General features: G+C 38.6%; 2 protein-coding genes across 3 annotated transcripts; one reads left to right on the top strand and one right to left on the bottom strand.

Annotated features, from left to right (window-relative positions):
- Positions 1 to 414: 414 nt before the first annotated feature.
- LOC113671679 (uncharacterized) lies at positions 415 to 10,941 on the top strand. 2 transcript variants are annotated; one of them, XM_089202486.1, is made up of 8 exons: positions 415 to 1,002; positions 1,684 to 1,798; positions 2,170 to 2,843; positions 5,428 to 5,689; positions 6,286 to 6,398; positions 7,103 to 7,315; positions 7,681 to 7,928; positions 9,184 to 10,941. In XM_089202486.1, exons 3-8 carry the CDS (start codon positions 2,340 to 2,342, stop codon positions 9,917 to 9,919), a joined length of 2,076 nt encoding a protein of 691 aa, XP_089058612.1. In that variant the 5' UTR covers positions 415 to 1,002; positions 1,684 to 1,798; positions 2,170 to 2,339; the 3' UTR covers positions 9,920 to 10,941. The 2 variants fall into 2 exon arrangements, with proteins under 2 accessions (XP_089058612.1, XP_089058613.1); XM_089202487.1 differs by lacking the exon at positions 415 to 1,002 and having other exon boundaries at positions 1,642 to 1,798; positions 2,122 to 2,843.
- A 1,890-nt stretch (positions 10,942 to 12,831) lies between these two features.
- Positions 12,832 to 16,407, bottom strand: LOC113671695 (adenylate kinase isoenzyme 5). The gene is made up of 2 exons (XM_027187947.2): positions 16,081 to 16,407; positions 12,832 to 13,812 (listed from the first exon to the last, which is right to left on the bottom strand). The coding sequence occupies exons 1-2, from the start codon at positions 16,162 to 16,164 to the stop codon at positions 13,609 to 13,611; spliced, it is 288 nt and encodes a 95-aa protein (XP_027043748.1). The 5' UTR covers positions 16,165 to 16,407; the 3' UTR covers positions 12,832 to 13,608.
- Positions 16,408 to 16,443: the final 36 nt, after the last annotated feature.

Here is a 16,443-nt window from a genome sequence, read left to right as displayed (position 1 = left end):
GGAGGGTCTGTAAAAGGGTTTGGGTTTTGTGTCTGGGCTAGAATAGAGTTTATATAATACAAAATACAACTGAACGTGGTCTTGAATATATGGTTGGGGGTTTAGAGTCCCAGCGGCAAATCCTACCAAAGTATTTACAAATGCAATCACCCGGGGTCCCGGCGCGACCTAAAATTCCTTTTTTTTTGGTCTGATCCCCCCCATTATGCTTGTCAATTACGGCTGATCCCCCCTAAAGGTCTTCAAAAAACCATGTGATCCCCCCCTAAATACTCCGACCCCCCCCAGGCGATAAATAATGACCGGTCCCTTAGCAATGACAATATGGATAGATGTAATTTCCATAATGAAATAAGTTTGTTTCGGCCAAGAAAATTCAAGTCATGAAAAATTTCAAGTGCGTGTTGACTGTCCTTAATACATCATGGTAAAGTTTTGACGATAGGTTCCATAATTTTGTCGAAATAGCTGGAAATAAGTTCGGTGGGACAACTGCAGGCAGAGACAATGGGTCGACTTGGGTAGTAAGCTTCTTTTTGTTAAAGGTCGGCTCGCCAAACAACGACTGCGCCGCCTTTGTCGGCCGCTTTAATAACTATGTCTGCGTTTTTTAGACCTTTCAGTGTCGACCACTCTTCAGAAGAAAGGTTAGAAAAGTTGATTTCAACACCAAATTTTCCTTTTACTTTCTTCGATCAGTGATTTCGTTGTTTTCTTTATGTGAGACGCAATCGATTACTCATCAATTCTTTCTTTCCCGGAAAATCTTTTTCGAAAAAGTTGAAGTTTCCACTCAATCCGCATCAAAGAGCAAGGAAGGATATGACGCCATAGTTGCGTCGGTCCTCTTAGACTACATGAAATGTTTACATACAGACAACGAACTCCCAAGTCAATACAACTACGATTGACAACACTGATACCTGCCGATATATTTTAGAAGACTGTTGTTTTTGGATAAGGTCACGATCAACTGTGACTCGAAAATATCGTTCAACAGAGGTCAGTTATCACAGTGTTTTATTTGAGTTTTTACTTAAAAAATGAATTTTCAAACCGTATTGGAATAAGAAATGAAGAACGGTTTAAACTCTCAAAAACGTACAACATCCTGAATAAATTTTTAATATTCCATTATTTTTTCGTGTGTGTCTCGCATTTTTCTGTATTGATTGTTTTCTGTTTGTTGTCCGATTGTTTATGTTCCCTTTGAAAATGTTTTTGTTCACTACGGTGAAAGAATTGATGAATTGAATTGGATCAAATGAATGAAGTTTGCAATCCAAATTAGTGCGACCGCATTGACGGCCAATCAACAAGTTTGCAAATAATAAACCACATTTTCTTTTGACGTCAACAACAAAACCAAATTAGGCTGTCGGCTGTTTCTTCGGAAGTGTCTGAAAATTCATCAAGTCGCAAATGCGGGTTAAAATAATTTAGATTTGCACCACTGAAAGTGAAGTGCGCAAGAGTCAACGTTTTCTCGAAAGCAGTACCAATTTTTCTTCGGTTTGCATGATTTATTATTTATACAGAAGGAACCCCATCATTTGTTTTGGCTCGTTGGTCACAGATAATACAACAGCTCATCATCATTGTGTAATGTAACTACGTAAGCCCGCTCACGCGGATCAAGTCACTTTCGGTCGGTCTGTTTTACATAAAAATTTTTACGCTCAGATGACAAGTTTGAAGTTGACCTCCTCAAATGCGATGACGCGCTGAATATCTGGTTAGCAGAAGAGAACTTCCTTGTTGTGGGCCATTGAAGGCACTCATATCTAAATTAGATGAGGTTAGTGATTATTTCAGTGTTTGGATTTCAGTTTTGATCGGTATCTGAACAAACTTCTGTGTTGATGTGTTGTGATTTGCGTGATATTGCGCTGCAGTGTGAAGTGTGTTCAATAGAAATTTATCGCGAAATGGAACATTTTCAGATAAGCAGATCATGTTTCAGAGTTCCTGCTAAAGACAGATTAAAATTCATGCGCTAATGTGCCCTAAAATGGGAATCCATAGACCGGAAATCGACTTATGCGTTGGTAGTATGAATATAATTTCTCCCGACTAGCATTTTAAACTCACCAAATTGATGTTACAATACTGTATTTTAAGCTGTGCCGCGAATTGAAAGGCTAATCTTGAATGATCAACACCTCACAGAAAACTCCTTGATCGACAAACAACGCTCTTGGGCTTTCTAAAGTGGAATATTTGATCAAATGAGTCAGTTTATTTGAAGCGTATGTCAAACCAACCAATACACCGAGCCATCAAAACCTTACCGCTGTGGAATCCATTGTAAGGCCGTTTAGCGAGTTAATTTACTACAAATGGCAGATGTGGAATTAGCTAATGCTGCAAATGGAACAACAGCGCGTTGGCGAGCTTTGGTACGCAACGGATCGGCAAGAAACACTGCCATAACTACTAAACAACCATCTCTAGGCAAAGATTCTTCAACGTTAGATATCCATGAACCCGTCGCTGACGCGAAGGATTATTCCGTCGACATAGGTCTCATTCAACGAAGGACGTACCTGCTATCAGCGGGAATTGGAGACACGAATAAGGTTTTTAATCGCATCAAGGGATGGATAGGATTGATAATTTGGGCCTTGAATGTTATTATTCACTTTGGACTAGACTTTTACGAAGCAGTATTTGTCTTTGAAGTGTCGTGGGCGACTTGTATTGGAGTGTTCTTAGTAACACTTCTGGCTTGTTGTTACTCGATGATAAAACATTCAGTGCCTTGGTTTATTAAAGGAGTGAAAAAACTCAAGAAAGACGGACACTACCCGAAAACTCTACGACGTGTTTACCTTATATTCAAGGTGAGTATGTGTCTATTGACGCATCCTTCGTAATCCCCTACTGTTTGTAGATTTTGACATAAAAATGGGTTTGATTTCTCATCATCGCGTTTCTGTTGTCTAATGTTTCGTGGCGTGCGTGTAGCTGATAGATTTTATTTTGTGACCAGACCCCTAAAGCTTTCCATTCTTCCTGCCAAACTGCCGCCATTACCAAACAATTTATTTCTCATTTATATCGGACTCTCCTCGCCGTTACAAGATTAGACAAGATTACGCTCCTTCGTATTGGATTTCGAGAAAAGGAAAGTGCTGTTTAACTCAGGCCTGCGAATCATTAAAATGTTGACAGAATCCTTAGTACGTTACTCGTTTTTTCTGTAGATGAGTTCTGGAAAAAATTCTTGCAATAAAATAATTTCGACGCCACCTGAGACCCATTCGAAAGCATGCGAGGCTAATGGCCTATTATGAATGCTCTTTGACAGCTATTAATCTTTTAGTATAATTATGTTCCTCTTTGTATTGTGGAGTCAGAGGTCGCTCGATTTTTTAGTTACTTTCATTATAGAGATCTTAAAGTTGTTCTGCAAAAGTGATTGCTTGCCTTGAAGAAATATTTTAGCAACAAGACGCTTGTGTTACACTTTATGATCCGGGTATGTCTCGCAGTTGCCAATATTTTGTTGATTTTAGTTTCAAAGATCACCCGCAGCTTTGTATGAGAAATCATTCTCAAAATACCACAGAGCCCACTTAATGAATATTTTCAATTATTAAGGATCACCCCTAGTGTCTTGTAATAAGGAATTAGCTTTGAATGGTCTTAATTCAAGTGAGAATAAAGATAATTTTAGATTACAGAATTTCTTTACATTTGTAGACACAAGGTTAGGATCCTGTACTTTTCTTGAAATCAATATCAATGTTTTTCTTTTGAGCATTAGTCCTATTCTATGTTTTTAAGTCTAGTAACATCAATGTCATGTGTCATGTTCTTTTATTTAGAATCGTGTATCAAGGTGAACTGTGTGTGCCAAACTTATGAAACGAGAGGTCAAATCGTCTTTGGTTTTAATTAAAAATGCAAATGAGTAATTGGGCCGATATTAAAACGTAACTATGGTTACCGCTGTCTCAATTAGCAATCATTTATTTATTGCCCTTTCACGTCAATCGAATGTTTTGTTTGAGAAGTACTATTTTCACAGCGTAAATTTTTTCTTCGGAGATAAAACGGCAAAGATACTTTTCTAAACGGGAACATTGATAATGATGACATTGATAACGCAAATTTGACGTAACTTCCTTTAAATTCTATAAAATTTTAATTTAACATAATTTAATTTTAATTTAAATAATCATCACAGAATCTTACAGCTAAATAGAACTTAATCGAGAAAAATGCAGATTACTAGAGAGATAAACAAATTCCCACTGGAAGAAATCTGGAATCGTTTTAGGAGTGTTTTCACTATCTCGGTTTTGGCTCGAAGTAAAATTTGGTGTGATTCAAAATTTCGATAGCCAGCCTATAGTTCGGCGGAAAAATTATGTAATTTTAAATTGAAAACATTGCTTGCGGTGAGAGAACTCGCCTCTAACCACTGTGGACTGGGCTCGGTTCCCACACCTGGCCTCCCATCTGGGTTCAGTTTGTTGTTGGCTATCTTTCGGTTCTTTTTTTCCTGTTTTTCTAGTTTTGTCCTCTCCACAAAAACCAACAAATTGTAACTTGGCCCGGCTGAATGTATCCCTGCAAACGAGTTTCTAAACTCAAGGGTATAAGGTGAATGAACAAATTACAATAACGTAACATACCTCAGACGTTAGTATAGAAACAATTTTTATGTCTAATGTCATACCAGCAATTTGAAGACTGTCATTTTACCGATAAAATGATTCACATCCAGTGGGAAATTTTCAGTCTCTTCTCTTTGGGCTGCTCACTTATCTATTTGTAGGATTATTTTCGGCAAGAAAATCTTCTGGTTTAGGTTGAGAGATGGAGAAGGATCTGTTCTTGGAAGCAATAAGTAGAGTCAGCCATGATAGGTTCTTAAGTCAGACAAATCTTTTGTGGTATCTACTCTGATTAGGAGTACTTGGCTGTGAAATCTCATCAGGGCGCGATAGTCATTTCATTTTGGTCGCCAGTTTGAAAACTGATCTACCCAAGCTCTAACTAGTATTACAATGACCAGTTCTTTTTCTATCAGAGACATACATCTTTGTACCTTCTTTGACCTGAAGTTATTGACTATGTAAGGTAAAACATGTCATCCAGGTTAAAGAAATACTAAGCGAAAATTTTGGTTCCTAAGACCCGATCGTAGCTGTTACAAATACTTCTGAACCTTGCTAAGAGAATTCATGATATATTACTAATATATCAGAATCACTCAGTGCAGTCCACAAGTTTAGCAATTTTTGATACTACATTTTTTGTGAATTTGATAGTGTCCACTTGTCGTATCTGAAACCATTGATATGGCTTAGCTTACCAGATCGGGGCTTGAGTTCGACTTAAGCTTGACTTTGTCCAACGCTTGAGACAAATGTCTTTGAGAAATTTATCAAATCAGTTCTTTGTTTGTCTCCTTAGTTTATGCCAATTGTTGTGGTTATGTTTGCGATGGGAGCCGCCATGGGACAGTTTGGTTGTTACGCATACGATGGAGCCCTTAAATTGAGCTTTTCAAAGCTTTCTAATCAGACAGGAGTGAAAATACCAACAGGGATTGATGTGCTCTTCAACATCCTCAGAGCGACGAGCCTTTTCCACATCTTCTATGGCTTCTGCCTAATTCTCGTGTTTCACATGAGTTTAATCTTCATGCTTCAAAGCTCCATGCGTGAATTCAATGGTATGTTAGAACAGTATAAAGTGCAGGGGCGGATCCAGGTTTTTATGAGAAGGGGGATGGGAGATAGAGAAAACGTATTGGCTGTTAAACTATAAAGAGCATGAAGAAATCTGTCAGTCGGTTGCCCTGTTCCAGAGAGGAGCCAAGCGAGCCACACCCCTCCCCGGATCCTTCCGCGCCTACAGTGTGGACGTAGTTCTCAATTAAGATTTTCTTAAGATGTTATTTTGTCCCAATGCATTCTGCTTAAAAGTTAAGGGATTTCAGAAGAAGAGTATATACGAAACTTGGGATATATTTCTTCTGTATCTACTCATATCTTTACTTCTGAAAAACATAAATCAGCTATATTTAAAGGAATCATCTCAACATTCTTTTCACCTTTTTTCTTCTATCGTTCAAACTACCCATTTCTAATTGTAGTCCTGTTAATCGATTGACTGAACAAAATACGGATTCCAACTGAAAAGGACGATTATTGATTTTGTTGAGCTACAATTCTGACTAACCTGTTTTTTAGACGCTACTGTTCATTTGGTGCCTTTTGAGTAAAACTAAAATGCGACTTTCGATGTCTTTTTCATTTTTTTTTACAGATCGTATGGGTAAACTTTTCCGTGAAAACCCAATTCAAATCGCTTTCCCTGAAGCTGTCAATCTATTCTCTGCAAGAGCAAAATTTGTCCGTGAAGGGAGTCAAAAGAGCACGGTAAGATCACATTGTTTAATAATATTCATTGAAGAAATACAGTTTGCTGTGTATGGTGGTAGACGACGAACTTTTTCTTGTTCATCATAATTCCAAGTTCTGTGAGAGGGCAAATGATTAATGCAAGGTACCAATAATATGCCGCACGCTATTATGCCAGAAAATTACTAATGCTTTATCACATGGCATTGATCGTACTGCACTTCTCATTTAGCTCCGCTGTATGGCAATATTTTAAATCCTAACTTTGCTCCGCTATGTGGCATCTTTTTCATCTTAGCATTTCTAGTCTCCATTGTGTCGCCTTTATCTCAGTTATGGTCATTATTTGCAGCAGATGTGTTTATATCTTAAGCAACAAGGCTATTTAATTTATCTAGAATATCTTTACGATTCATTGACTGTAAATTAGGGGGACCAATATTCTTTATTACTGGAGCAGTTCTTCGAGAACAATATTCAGTGTATACTCGTTAGGATAATGGCCGCTTGAAGGTGGAATTCCATGGACGAATGGATAAGAATAGTTTCTTTTCTTAACAAGCCAACCGTAGCAATTCAAGAGTTCGTATTAAACACACTGCTTGTTATGCTGTAAGCACACAACAGCTTTCTTTTTAGATGAAATTCGTCGCCATTTATGTTAGAGGCCTTTCAGTTCCATTATCGAATCTTTAGCCATTTGTTATCCTTTCATTTTACAGGTTGTTCTTACCACTCTCTTGGTCGCCTGTAGTGCTTCCTTCGTTCTTAACGCTTACAACTTTTTATTCCTGAAACGCTTTGCTATTTACGTGTGGTTCGCCATCGCTCCCCTCATCTGGGTGGTTTGTCCTCTGACCGGAGCGGCCTGGGTTACTAAGACTTACGTGAGGTACAAGTTAGTGGTGGTGAATGCGTGGGTGGATATACCTGAGGTATGATGGTTTTTTCTTCTCTTGACGTTGCTCAGTGTAAATGATTCAGACGTTCATAATTGAGACTTGAACTCTCATTTTACTCAATCAATCAAAGAAACAACAACAACAACAAACAGAAACAAAATCTTCTCGATTTTCACAACGACGATTTCCTTTTCTTTTATTGGTCGTTCTGATTTTTTAAGTTTAGTTTCGCGACACACAATCTGATCGCAATTTATCATTATTTCTGTAGTGTTAGGATCAGTTTCTTGAACTAAATTAAGAATTTATTGTTTTGCTGAATTACATAAATATCACAAGTGCTATAAGGAAAATGGCAAACGCCCTTTGAATAACCACGATAATGGTCCAACCTACAGGAACACGAACTTGAGGCTTCTGCACATGACTACCTGCATCAGACCAACTCCGACGGTCGCTCCAGGTCTCCCTCTCCCTCCCTAAAGAAGAAATGGGGCTCTACAATAAAACGGTTAGGACAGAAGGAACCAGTGCAGCAATCTACCACAAAGGGGAAGGATTTTGTTGGAGTTAATAATCCAGGCTATAAGGGCGGCGATACCAACAAAACTACAATCCCAACTGAAACAAAAAGATCAAATTCGAGGTAATCTTTCTCAGAAGTGCGTAACCTTAGCAAAGGACCAAAAAAGGGAAGGAATCTTCGCCGCGACTGTTGAAAAAAATTTGGTACGCAAAGAAAAAGTCTCAGACGCATAGCCATCGTTGTTCTTAACCAGCGGAGAATATGCAGTAAAATCTGGTCAAATCCAAAATTCCTCGACAGCTGATTGGCTGGTTGAACAAGGACAATGGAAAACACGATAGAGACAAGTTTCTCTAGTTTCTTTTTAATATCTGAAATGAGCGGTTTCAATCAGTGCTTTGAAATTCTTGGCGCTGATCAAAAGGATCGTGTTTCTGGGAACGTGATTGGAGAGAAAATGCGTGAAGTTTTCATTTGAAGCAGACTCGAGGATTTTATCAAATGCGGTTCATCGACCGAATAGCTTTTGCCCAAAAAACATTAGTCGAATGTTTGTCTTAGATCAACTTATTTATCATTTTGATTGCCGTATGCTTTCATTGTATTTTAAGATAATTTATTTTCTGATAGCGGAGCTCGCAGAGCGTAGCCCCATAGTCATACAAAATAGTAGTAACCCATCAAGCCGAAAAAAATTTGGATGTACGACCGTACGACCGTACAAGGTGCTACTGACCGTATGACCGTACGACCGTATGACCGTACAGGGTGCTACTTTTAACATGCGTGGTCAACTGTACCGCGGGCACGGCTTTGCTCAGTAGTCCAGTGGTCAGTGCACTTGGCTCCGAGTCGGACGACGCGGGTTCTTGTCCTGGCCGGGGCAAGGCGTTGTACCCTTGAGACGTGCGGGAAAAAAAATGCGAGCTCCGCTTTTAGGCTTGGCTAAATCTATATATTATTTCAACACTGATTTAATTGTGTACTTCTGGAGCTGTGTTTGATTAGGACAGGGGAGGTTTAAAGTGCTTTCAGTTGCTTCTGGCCTCCGTTTCCTAGACTTGATACGGGTGTCTGTCTTAGATTCCTCTTGGTTTATTTTTTTTTTACTAAAATCAGTTTGAAATAGCCCTGTTTAACCTTTCAACTCCCATAAGTGACTAAGACAGAATTTCTCCTTACATTAACGATACAAGAGCGAGAAGACAAGGGATGAAAATAGAGAAAAATATCAACTACCAAATTCTCCAACTAACTTCAATAATTGTATGATAGACAGAAAAGAGAATTTCCGAGCTAGATCTGGGAATGAAAGGGTTAAAGCTACGGGCTAAAGCGACTTGTATCTGATACAGCTTTTATATTATTTCTCAAGGAAAAACAGCGAAATATCTCTACATTTCTCTGCTGATGAGAAGACATCGAAGGTCAAAAGAGGATCCTTCCATGGCACAACGCTCAGTAAAACCCCTGAGATACTACTCACGGATTGTGGTCAAGTCTCGCAAAATGTCGTTCCCGCTCAAGAGTTCTCCTACCGAAAGATGAAAAGATCAAACAGCGATTCAGCATTGACAGACGTCGAAAAAGTGAACAGATCATTTTTACATCAGGACGTGGTTCAAGGTTCATCAAGTGAAAACGTCTCAGAGGATGTACCCCGGACGCATGTGGTGCGAATCGACATAGAAGGCTCACAGTCTTCAGAAAGTCAAGGTAACCAAACAACTTCCGTTTCCGGTGATGCTATCACGACTTCCTCTGAATTTCAAACCAGTTTTTCCACTTCAACGCGAAGCTCTGATGGCGAGCAGTTAAAAGTTCCTGGCCAAGAGGAAAACGCTAGTGGAACGAACGAAAACAAGGATTCTCTTCCCAAGACAAATTTTCTTACTGGAATGGCGAAGACTTTTCATCAGTGGAGAACAAAAACAAAGAAAAAGAGGAAGTTTAATTACGAAAAGTACATTATATACCTGGAAAGCATTCTGCCAACTGTGGGTTTTTCAATCGGGGGAGTAATAATAACATTTAACGGAATTTACACTTTTATTGTAGTTTTGTCCTTTTTAGTTGGGGTTTTCGCCCAAGAAGCCTTTTTCGGGAATTAAAAAATGATAGGGGAAAGAAAAACAAATTGCGATTAAAAAGGACCATTATGGGAGTTGAGGGAAAAATATGGGAGTCGGTTGAGTAAGCTTAAAAGTACAGGAAATTATTTTATGCAAATTATTTAAACTGAATTAATTTTTATATTTATACTAAAACTGTCAGGGTCGGCTAAATTATGTTGATGAAAAAGTCGAGTTTTTCTTCTATACTATTATATTTGTATCTTTGGACGAGGAAAATGAGTATATAGTGAGTTTTTTTTTCTATGAACAATAATGTACATCGCTTGATTCAATAAGCTATTTGCGAGATGCCTCATGCCTATACTTTAAGGCCCGGATAGTGCGATGCCCTTCACCAGAAAATCATTTCTTACTCCTAAACAAATGAAAGTAATTTTCTCAAGAAAGATTTTGCACTTAGCCTCGTTTTGAAAGTGAGGGCTTTTGAAACTCGGAAATACCCTATTTCTGTATGTGTAACATAGAAGTTTAGTCTCGGTTTGATCATTACATATTTTTTTTTACATTGTGGCGTCTCTCCATTTAAAGCTGTCCGTAAACATCTGCCAGTGGTTCGTGCAAAATTACATCAATTTTTAGTTTAATCTACCATCAATGAAAAAGTTATGTGAATATTGTTTTTAAATTCATTTTCATTCATTTAAATTGTTGTACCTGTTGAAGTGTTAAGTTTTTTGGCTCGATCTGATAAAATCATAAATGAAAGTGATATTTGTTAAGAGAATCATATCTCTGGTCTATACAGATTTTTTTGGGGGTAAATTGGGAAATTTGAGAGGAATATTTTTGAGATAAAAGTTTTACAGAAGGGTAGCCAGAAATTAATTTTGTAGTTGTTGAACAAAAAATTATGATGTGTAACGAAATAAAAAATAATATTCTTTGAAAGGAACTTTATAGTAACTGGTGGTGATGAAAAAGCTCAGTGGGTCTTTATTTACGAATTAGACATTTATTTTAGTACAATTTTGGAAATAAAGCGATCAGAATGGCCGCCACGAGGTTTAGAAAGTTTCTGACTCAGTTGCAGGGGATAAAAATAAAAGCCACCGGTTATCTATGGTCTTTCGCCGCCTGTGAGACCCCCGGTTCACCGCTGTCTGTTTAGCCTGAGTGCAGGCTCTTGTGCTTGGGTCACGACTTATGACGCAGCCGCCTATCATACCGATGCTAGCTGCTTATGGAAAAAGTTACGAGAACTCCATGCTCAGTTGAACCATTAGGCACCTGACATTTGGAAGCTTTAGCCGCAAGGGAACAACTTGATGTTTCCGGTGTGAACAGAAATCGAAAGTAAACTCCTTGTGAGTTTATGCGTGTGGTTGTGCTTTCTCGTGTGTTGTTTAAGCCAGATGGATTGGAGATTATTTTGATTCACTGTCTGGAATATTGGTTTCTTTCAACCCTTAATTTCCTTTACGGACCAAGACACAATTTTTCCTTGCGTCATCGATGCAATATTGAGAATAAATAAAATATCAACTTGAGGATTTTTAAGGTCATCCCGAATACTAATTTCTTCGAACTAACATAATAAGAATTGTATGTGAGACATTGAGGAGTATTACTACTGAGATCTTCATAATGGAAGGGTTAATCCTCTTCGTGTTTCGCGGGTGGTTCATACGGCAGAAGAGTGAAAACTGACTTTCACTGCCCATTGGACAGGGTTAGTTCGTTTTGTTTCCAGAAGTTGAAGACGTCAGCTTAGGACGACCTTTCGATCACAAAACGATTTATTTTCCCAGTAACATGCTGAAAATACCACCTCATAGCGATAACACGACGTCTGCCCCTTCAAAATACTGAACTACTACGTAGCTTAAAAAAATGTAATCAGCGCTCACGGTCAAAAGTAACATGTATACAATATATCATGTACATTTCGGAAAGGATGGTCCAACTAGTCAGGATGGACCAACTAGTCAGGGTATCCAGTCACCTCGCCACCAAGCAGACTCGCCACCAAGGAACGATCTCGCCACCAACGTACTCGCCACCAAGCGAAGTCTTCTCGCCACCAACCACCAATAAAGAGATTAGTCGAGGACAGTAGGATGTTCGGCTGATAAGTCTGTACTCAAACTTTATAAGCGTATGTTGTCGAAAGCACGTTCGAAACCGATAAGTTTGTTCGCTTGTCTGTACTCAAACTTTATAAACGTATGTTGTCGAAAGCACGTTCGAAACCGATAAGTTTGTTCGCTTGCCTGTACTCAAACTTTATAAACGTATGTTGTCGAAAGCACGTTCGAAACCGATAAGTTTGTTCGCTTGCCTGTACTCAAACTTTATAAACGTATGTTGTTCGTTCGCATTTAGTTTTAATACAACTGCTATCGAGTTTCATTTCATCACTTATTTCTTCCCATGAAGTTTCATTTTCTCTCAAGTAAGTTTTTATTCCTCGCATCGAGTTTTGCAATTTCTCCTCGCTTACGTGCAAAAGACAAACACGATACGTTTCGATGTCAATGAGTTAGGAACGGAACACATCTAACACGTCGCTGAAGGTCATAATTTAAATACAGACAAGCGCACAAACGTATCGGCCGATTTGAATTGTGCTCGTTCGAACATCCTACTCTCCTCGACTACTTTATTGTAGTTTATCTCTTTATTGGTGGTTGGTGGCGAGAAGACTTCGCTTGGTGGCGAGTACGTTGGTGGCGAGATCGTTCCTTGGTGGCGAGTTCGCTGTTGGCGAGTCTGCTTGGTGGCGAGGTGACCGGTAACCCTAGTCAGTTAGCACCCTTACATTTGAGTTGTCCTGTCTGTCGTCCTCTGCTTGCTCTCCCTTCAGGTCTCAGCGACATCCACAATCCTCTGATTAGTCTCATTTCTGCCTTTCTCAAGGCGTTGGATAAAAAAAAAGCAGTGAAACCAAATCACCTCAAAAAATTTCTTTAATAAAAAGCATTAATAAAAAACAATCTCTTTAAATGGAACCGGTTTATACAATTATCATTTTATAGGTATTTACAAAGTCAGCAATAATAACTAGTCACACTTATAATCTTTTTGAGAAACGGTTCGGAGCAGGTACATTGCACAGAAAAAAAAGAGTTCACGTCCATGTCCCATTTTTTCCTCTGTGAACTCTGTATCTGTTTTTGCAGCGGTCAATCTCTCTAGTGTTGTGCGCCATTCAGTAACAACAACAAAAAAAAAACACCCATCTAAAATGATCTGATACCACAAGCGTAACAAATACATTAAGAACACAACATCGCCTTTTCAGGTTTTCGATAAAAATTTCTCATCCTGCTAACGCTCACTTCCAACTAAGAGCAAAGAAGTGTCATCACTTTAAACAACTGATATCCGATCTCGTCACACACGAATGTTTCTGGCATTTACGAGTGTAAAAGTTGTTTTACATTCTAAATAATAACACACTGTTCTTGACAAAGAGCGGATCTCACTAACCTGCCTGCAGGCTCTGCAGAATATAAAACATATTCTGATTCATAAAAAACATCAAACGTAAAATACTATTTACTAAGGTCAAGGCTGGTGACCTGATCAGATTTTTGGAACACTGACACATGATTCAAAACCTGAATAACGCTGTGTTTTCAATATAATTGATTTCTCTATATTTTTTTCTCATAGTAAAAAGAAATAAATAGGTAACTTTCAGCGTCTTTTTCTATCTTTCTTGTTCAGCCACTAGACTTCGTTTCAACTTCTGTATCAAACACCTTATCAAACTGTCCTATTGTCTGTGAGCTCTTATTGGTTCTGCTCTGCACTTCAAGAAATGAATTCCATCTGAGGTCTTTGTTTTGTTTGGCAATTGCTAGGCATTCCTGAAGAAACTCTACCGGGTTTTCGGGTCGATTGTGAACAACTGCGGTCAAAAGGCTCTGAAACGAGAAAATTTACATCAAACGTCATCCCCCAAAGATTCTTGGTTAAAAGCGTACCAGCTCAAGGGAATCTTACTGTATGGCTATTATATTTTTCTCGGTGTTTCAGCATTATTTGCCGTCTGTATATGCCCCTTGTTCCACAGGTGGAAGATAGTTAAAGTTAAGTCCATCCCCGGTACCCTAATCCGGGACTTATCACATGAAGCAACTATGGGAGGGATGTAAAGAAGATGTTAGGTCGTCACCAGTTACCCACTTGCACTTGGCACTTGGTCGGGTTAGCTAACTGTTTTTACGAGTCCTCGATGGAAATGAAGGCTGCGGTGCCGCCAAAGCGAACGGCTGAGCTTTGAGCGGTTTCTCCTGTTTTAACGTTTAAAACCTCAGGAGATTTCGCCGCTCGTTTCCAGCGCACTCGATCTAACGACGGCCAGCTACACAGGTTATTTCCATCCCCCCCCCCTCCCTTCCCCCACGGCAACATCGAAGGGGGAAGACAAAAAGCTAAATTTTCTGAGACAAATAATTGAACATTGTTCAAGTTGTTTTTTTATCATTGATAGGGATGTATGGGGTTTATGAAACATGAGAAGGGAGTCCTCTAGAGCAATCCTCACCTGTGTTGCATGTACCCCAGATCCCGGGCAACCGCAGCCTTTCGAAGTTTAAGATTACGGATTGGCAGGATTGGGTCAGTTGCGAAGAGAATCCCTTGAGGACACTAACTCGAGCAGTGTACCAAAATGTTTGTTTTATATAACGTAATAAGACCATTTATATCAGCGAATATTGAATTTTCATCTTTATCACCTATCAGCAGTTAAAAATCGTAAGGAAACTCAAAATAGGGTACATAGTGACTGACAAGGTTTGAAATATTTCCTAAGGAGCTAGGAATCGTCAGTCAAGAGCTTTGTTGACATCATCAGTTGGTATGTCAAGATCAAACTGAATATAACCAATATGTCCCCCCGCCTTCCTGATAATACAAATCGGTTACTTCGTCAAGCCTTTTCTTCTTTTAAAGTTTGGACCTTATATCCACTAACACTGGATATAAGTGGCCAAAAAATTGAGTCTAGTCAAACATATGCAAATTGCGTTAAAACTCCTGGTTATCTTTTGGTCACAAGCAAATCTTATTTACCGTATTTAATCGATTAAACGCCGCCCTCGAATAAACGCCGCATCATCATGCGGTGTTTATTCGAATAATAGACTAAAAAAGCACATGGTGATCATTGCTTCGATTGCAGTTGGAGATTTTGAGTGAACCAGGCACAAATCCTTTTGAATGTACCAGTTCTGATGTCGAGAAAGCATACCCGACTTAAAATTTTTATTCACTTTATGTATTGCAGTAATACAAACATGCAAATTGTGAAATTGAGAAGAATATAACAAATGACTTTTCAGAGAAGCACTAAAACATGTTTCGGTGTTTTTTTTTTTAATTAAAATGATAAGCTACCCTAGTATTGTTTACAAATAATAATTGGTTTTTTAGTAAACGTCGCACTCGAATCATGAAAAATGTAATAAACGCCGCTGCATTTAATCGAATAAATACGGTATATATCAAATCATTGAATACGTAACCAAGGACATTGCGCACAGTTACTTAATTCTATCGCTGTGCCATTTTACAAATACCCCACATTAAATAATGATATCCAAGAGAAAGGACATTGCCATTGCATGATTTAAACTATGAAACTGAAGGGTAAAACCACCAGTCGTCAAAAAATCATAACGTAATGTGTTTTGTTGTTATCCTGATTGGTTTACCGGCAATACCTTGGTGACCTCGAAATGTGAAACTTTGTCGGTATATGACAGAATTATGAGCCATTTTACTCCGGAGGGAAAGCTTTAATACATATGGGAGAGGTTCGAAAGAAAATAAGTTTTAAATATGATTTTGATCTGCATAGGAACATGTTAGTTCTTGGTTTTCTTATTGTCGCAATCGTGCAATTATGATGTCCGTGTAACTACGAAACTGAATTAATTAACATCGCAAGTAATTGTTTAGTCAAACAGCTTAAAGCGAAAATGTTTCAGATAGAACTAAGGAATGATTTTCTATATGCGTGGTGGTACTGTCCCAAAGTGAACAGATTTCCTGTTGGATGTTGACTGAAAAAACGCCTCTCTTGTTTCAGATAAGAACTCGAGTGATCCGATGTCATTTACATTCTTTCAGCGAACGATCAACAAATCTCCCCTCTAAAAACAAGACGAATGGAAGATATTCCTCACCTCGAACAATTGGAAAACATTTTTCTTTGCCATGTATACTTTGGCTTCCTCGATATCCTCGGCAAAATCGAGATTGGATGCCATGTCTTCGCTGTTCTATCCAAGCGGCGCTACTTTGGTAACAAGACGGGGAAGAAAAATAGTCGGAAATATGAGTGGTCAGCGGTGAAATGGCTTTGATGGCTTATGTAAAAACAAATCATTCGTGGTTCCAGTAAGCAATCTTGTTATAAATCCCGAAGTGTTAACAGTTTACTTCGCTAAATAAAAAATCAAGCAATTTTTTAAAAGCATTGACCACACAAATATACTTTGGTGGTATTGCGTGACCGTCGTCAGCTGGAATAGTCACGTAATAGTGAA

Source organism: Pocillopora damicornis, chromosome 4 (genome assembly GCF_964200805.1).
Source record: "Pocillopora damicornis chromosome 4, jaPocDami1.2, whole genome shotgun sequence".
NCBI classification, from domain to species: Eukaryota; Metazoa; Cnidaria; class Anthozoa; order Scleractinia; family Pocilloporidae; genus Pocillopora; species Pocillopora damicornis.
Note: the sequence above shows the minus strand (reverse complement) of the source record. Positions and strands in the feature narration are given on the sequence as shown.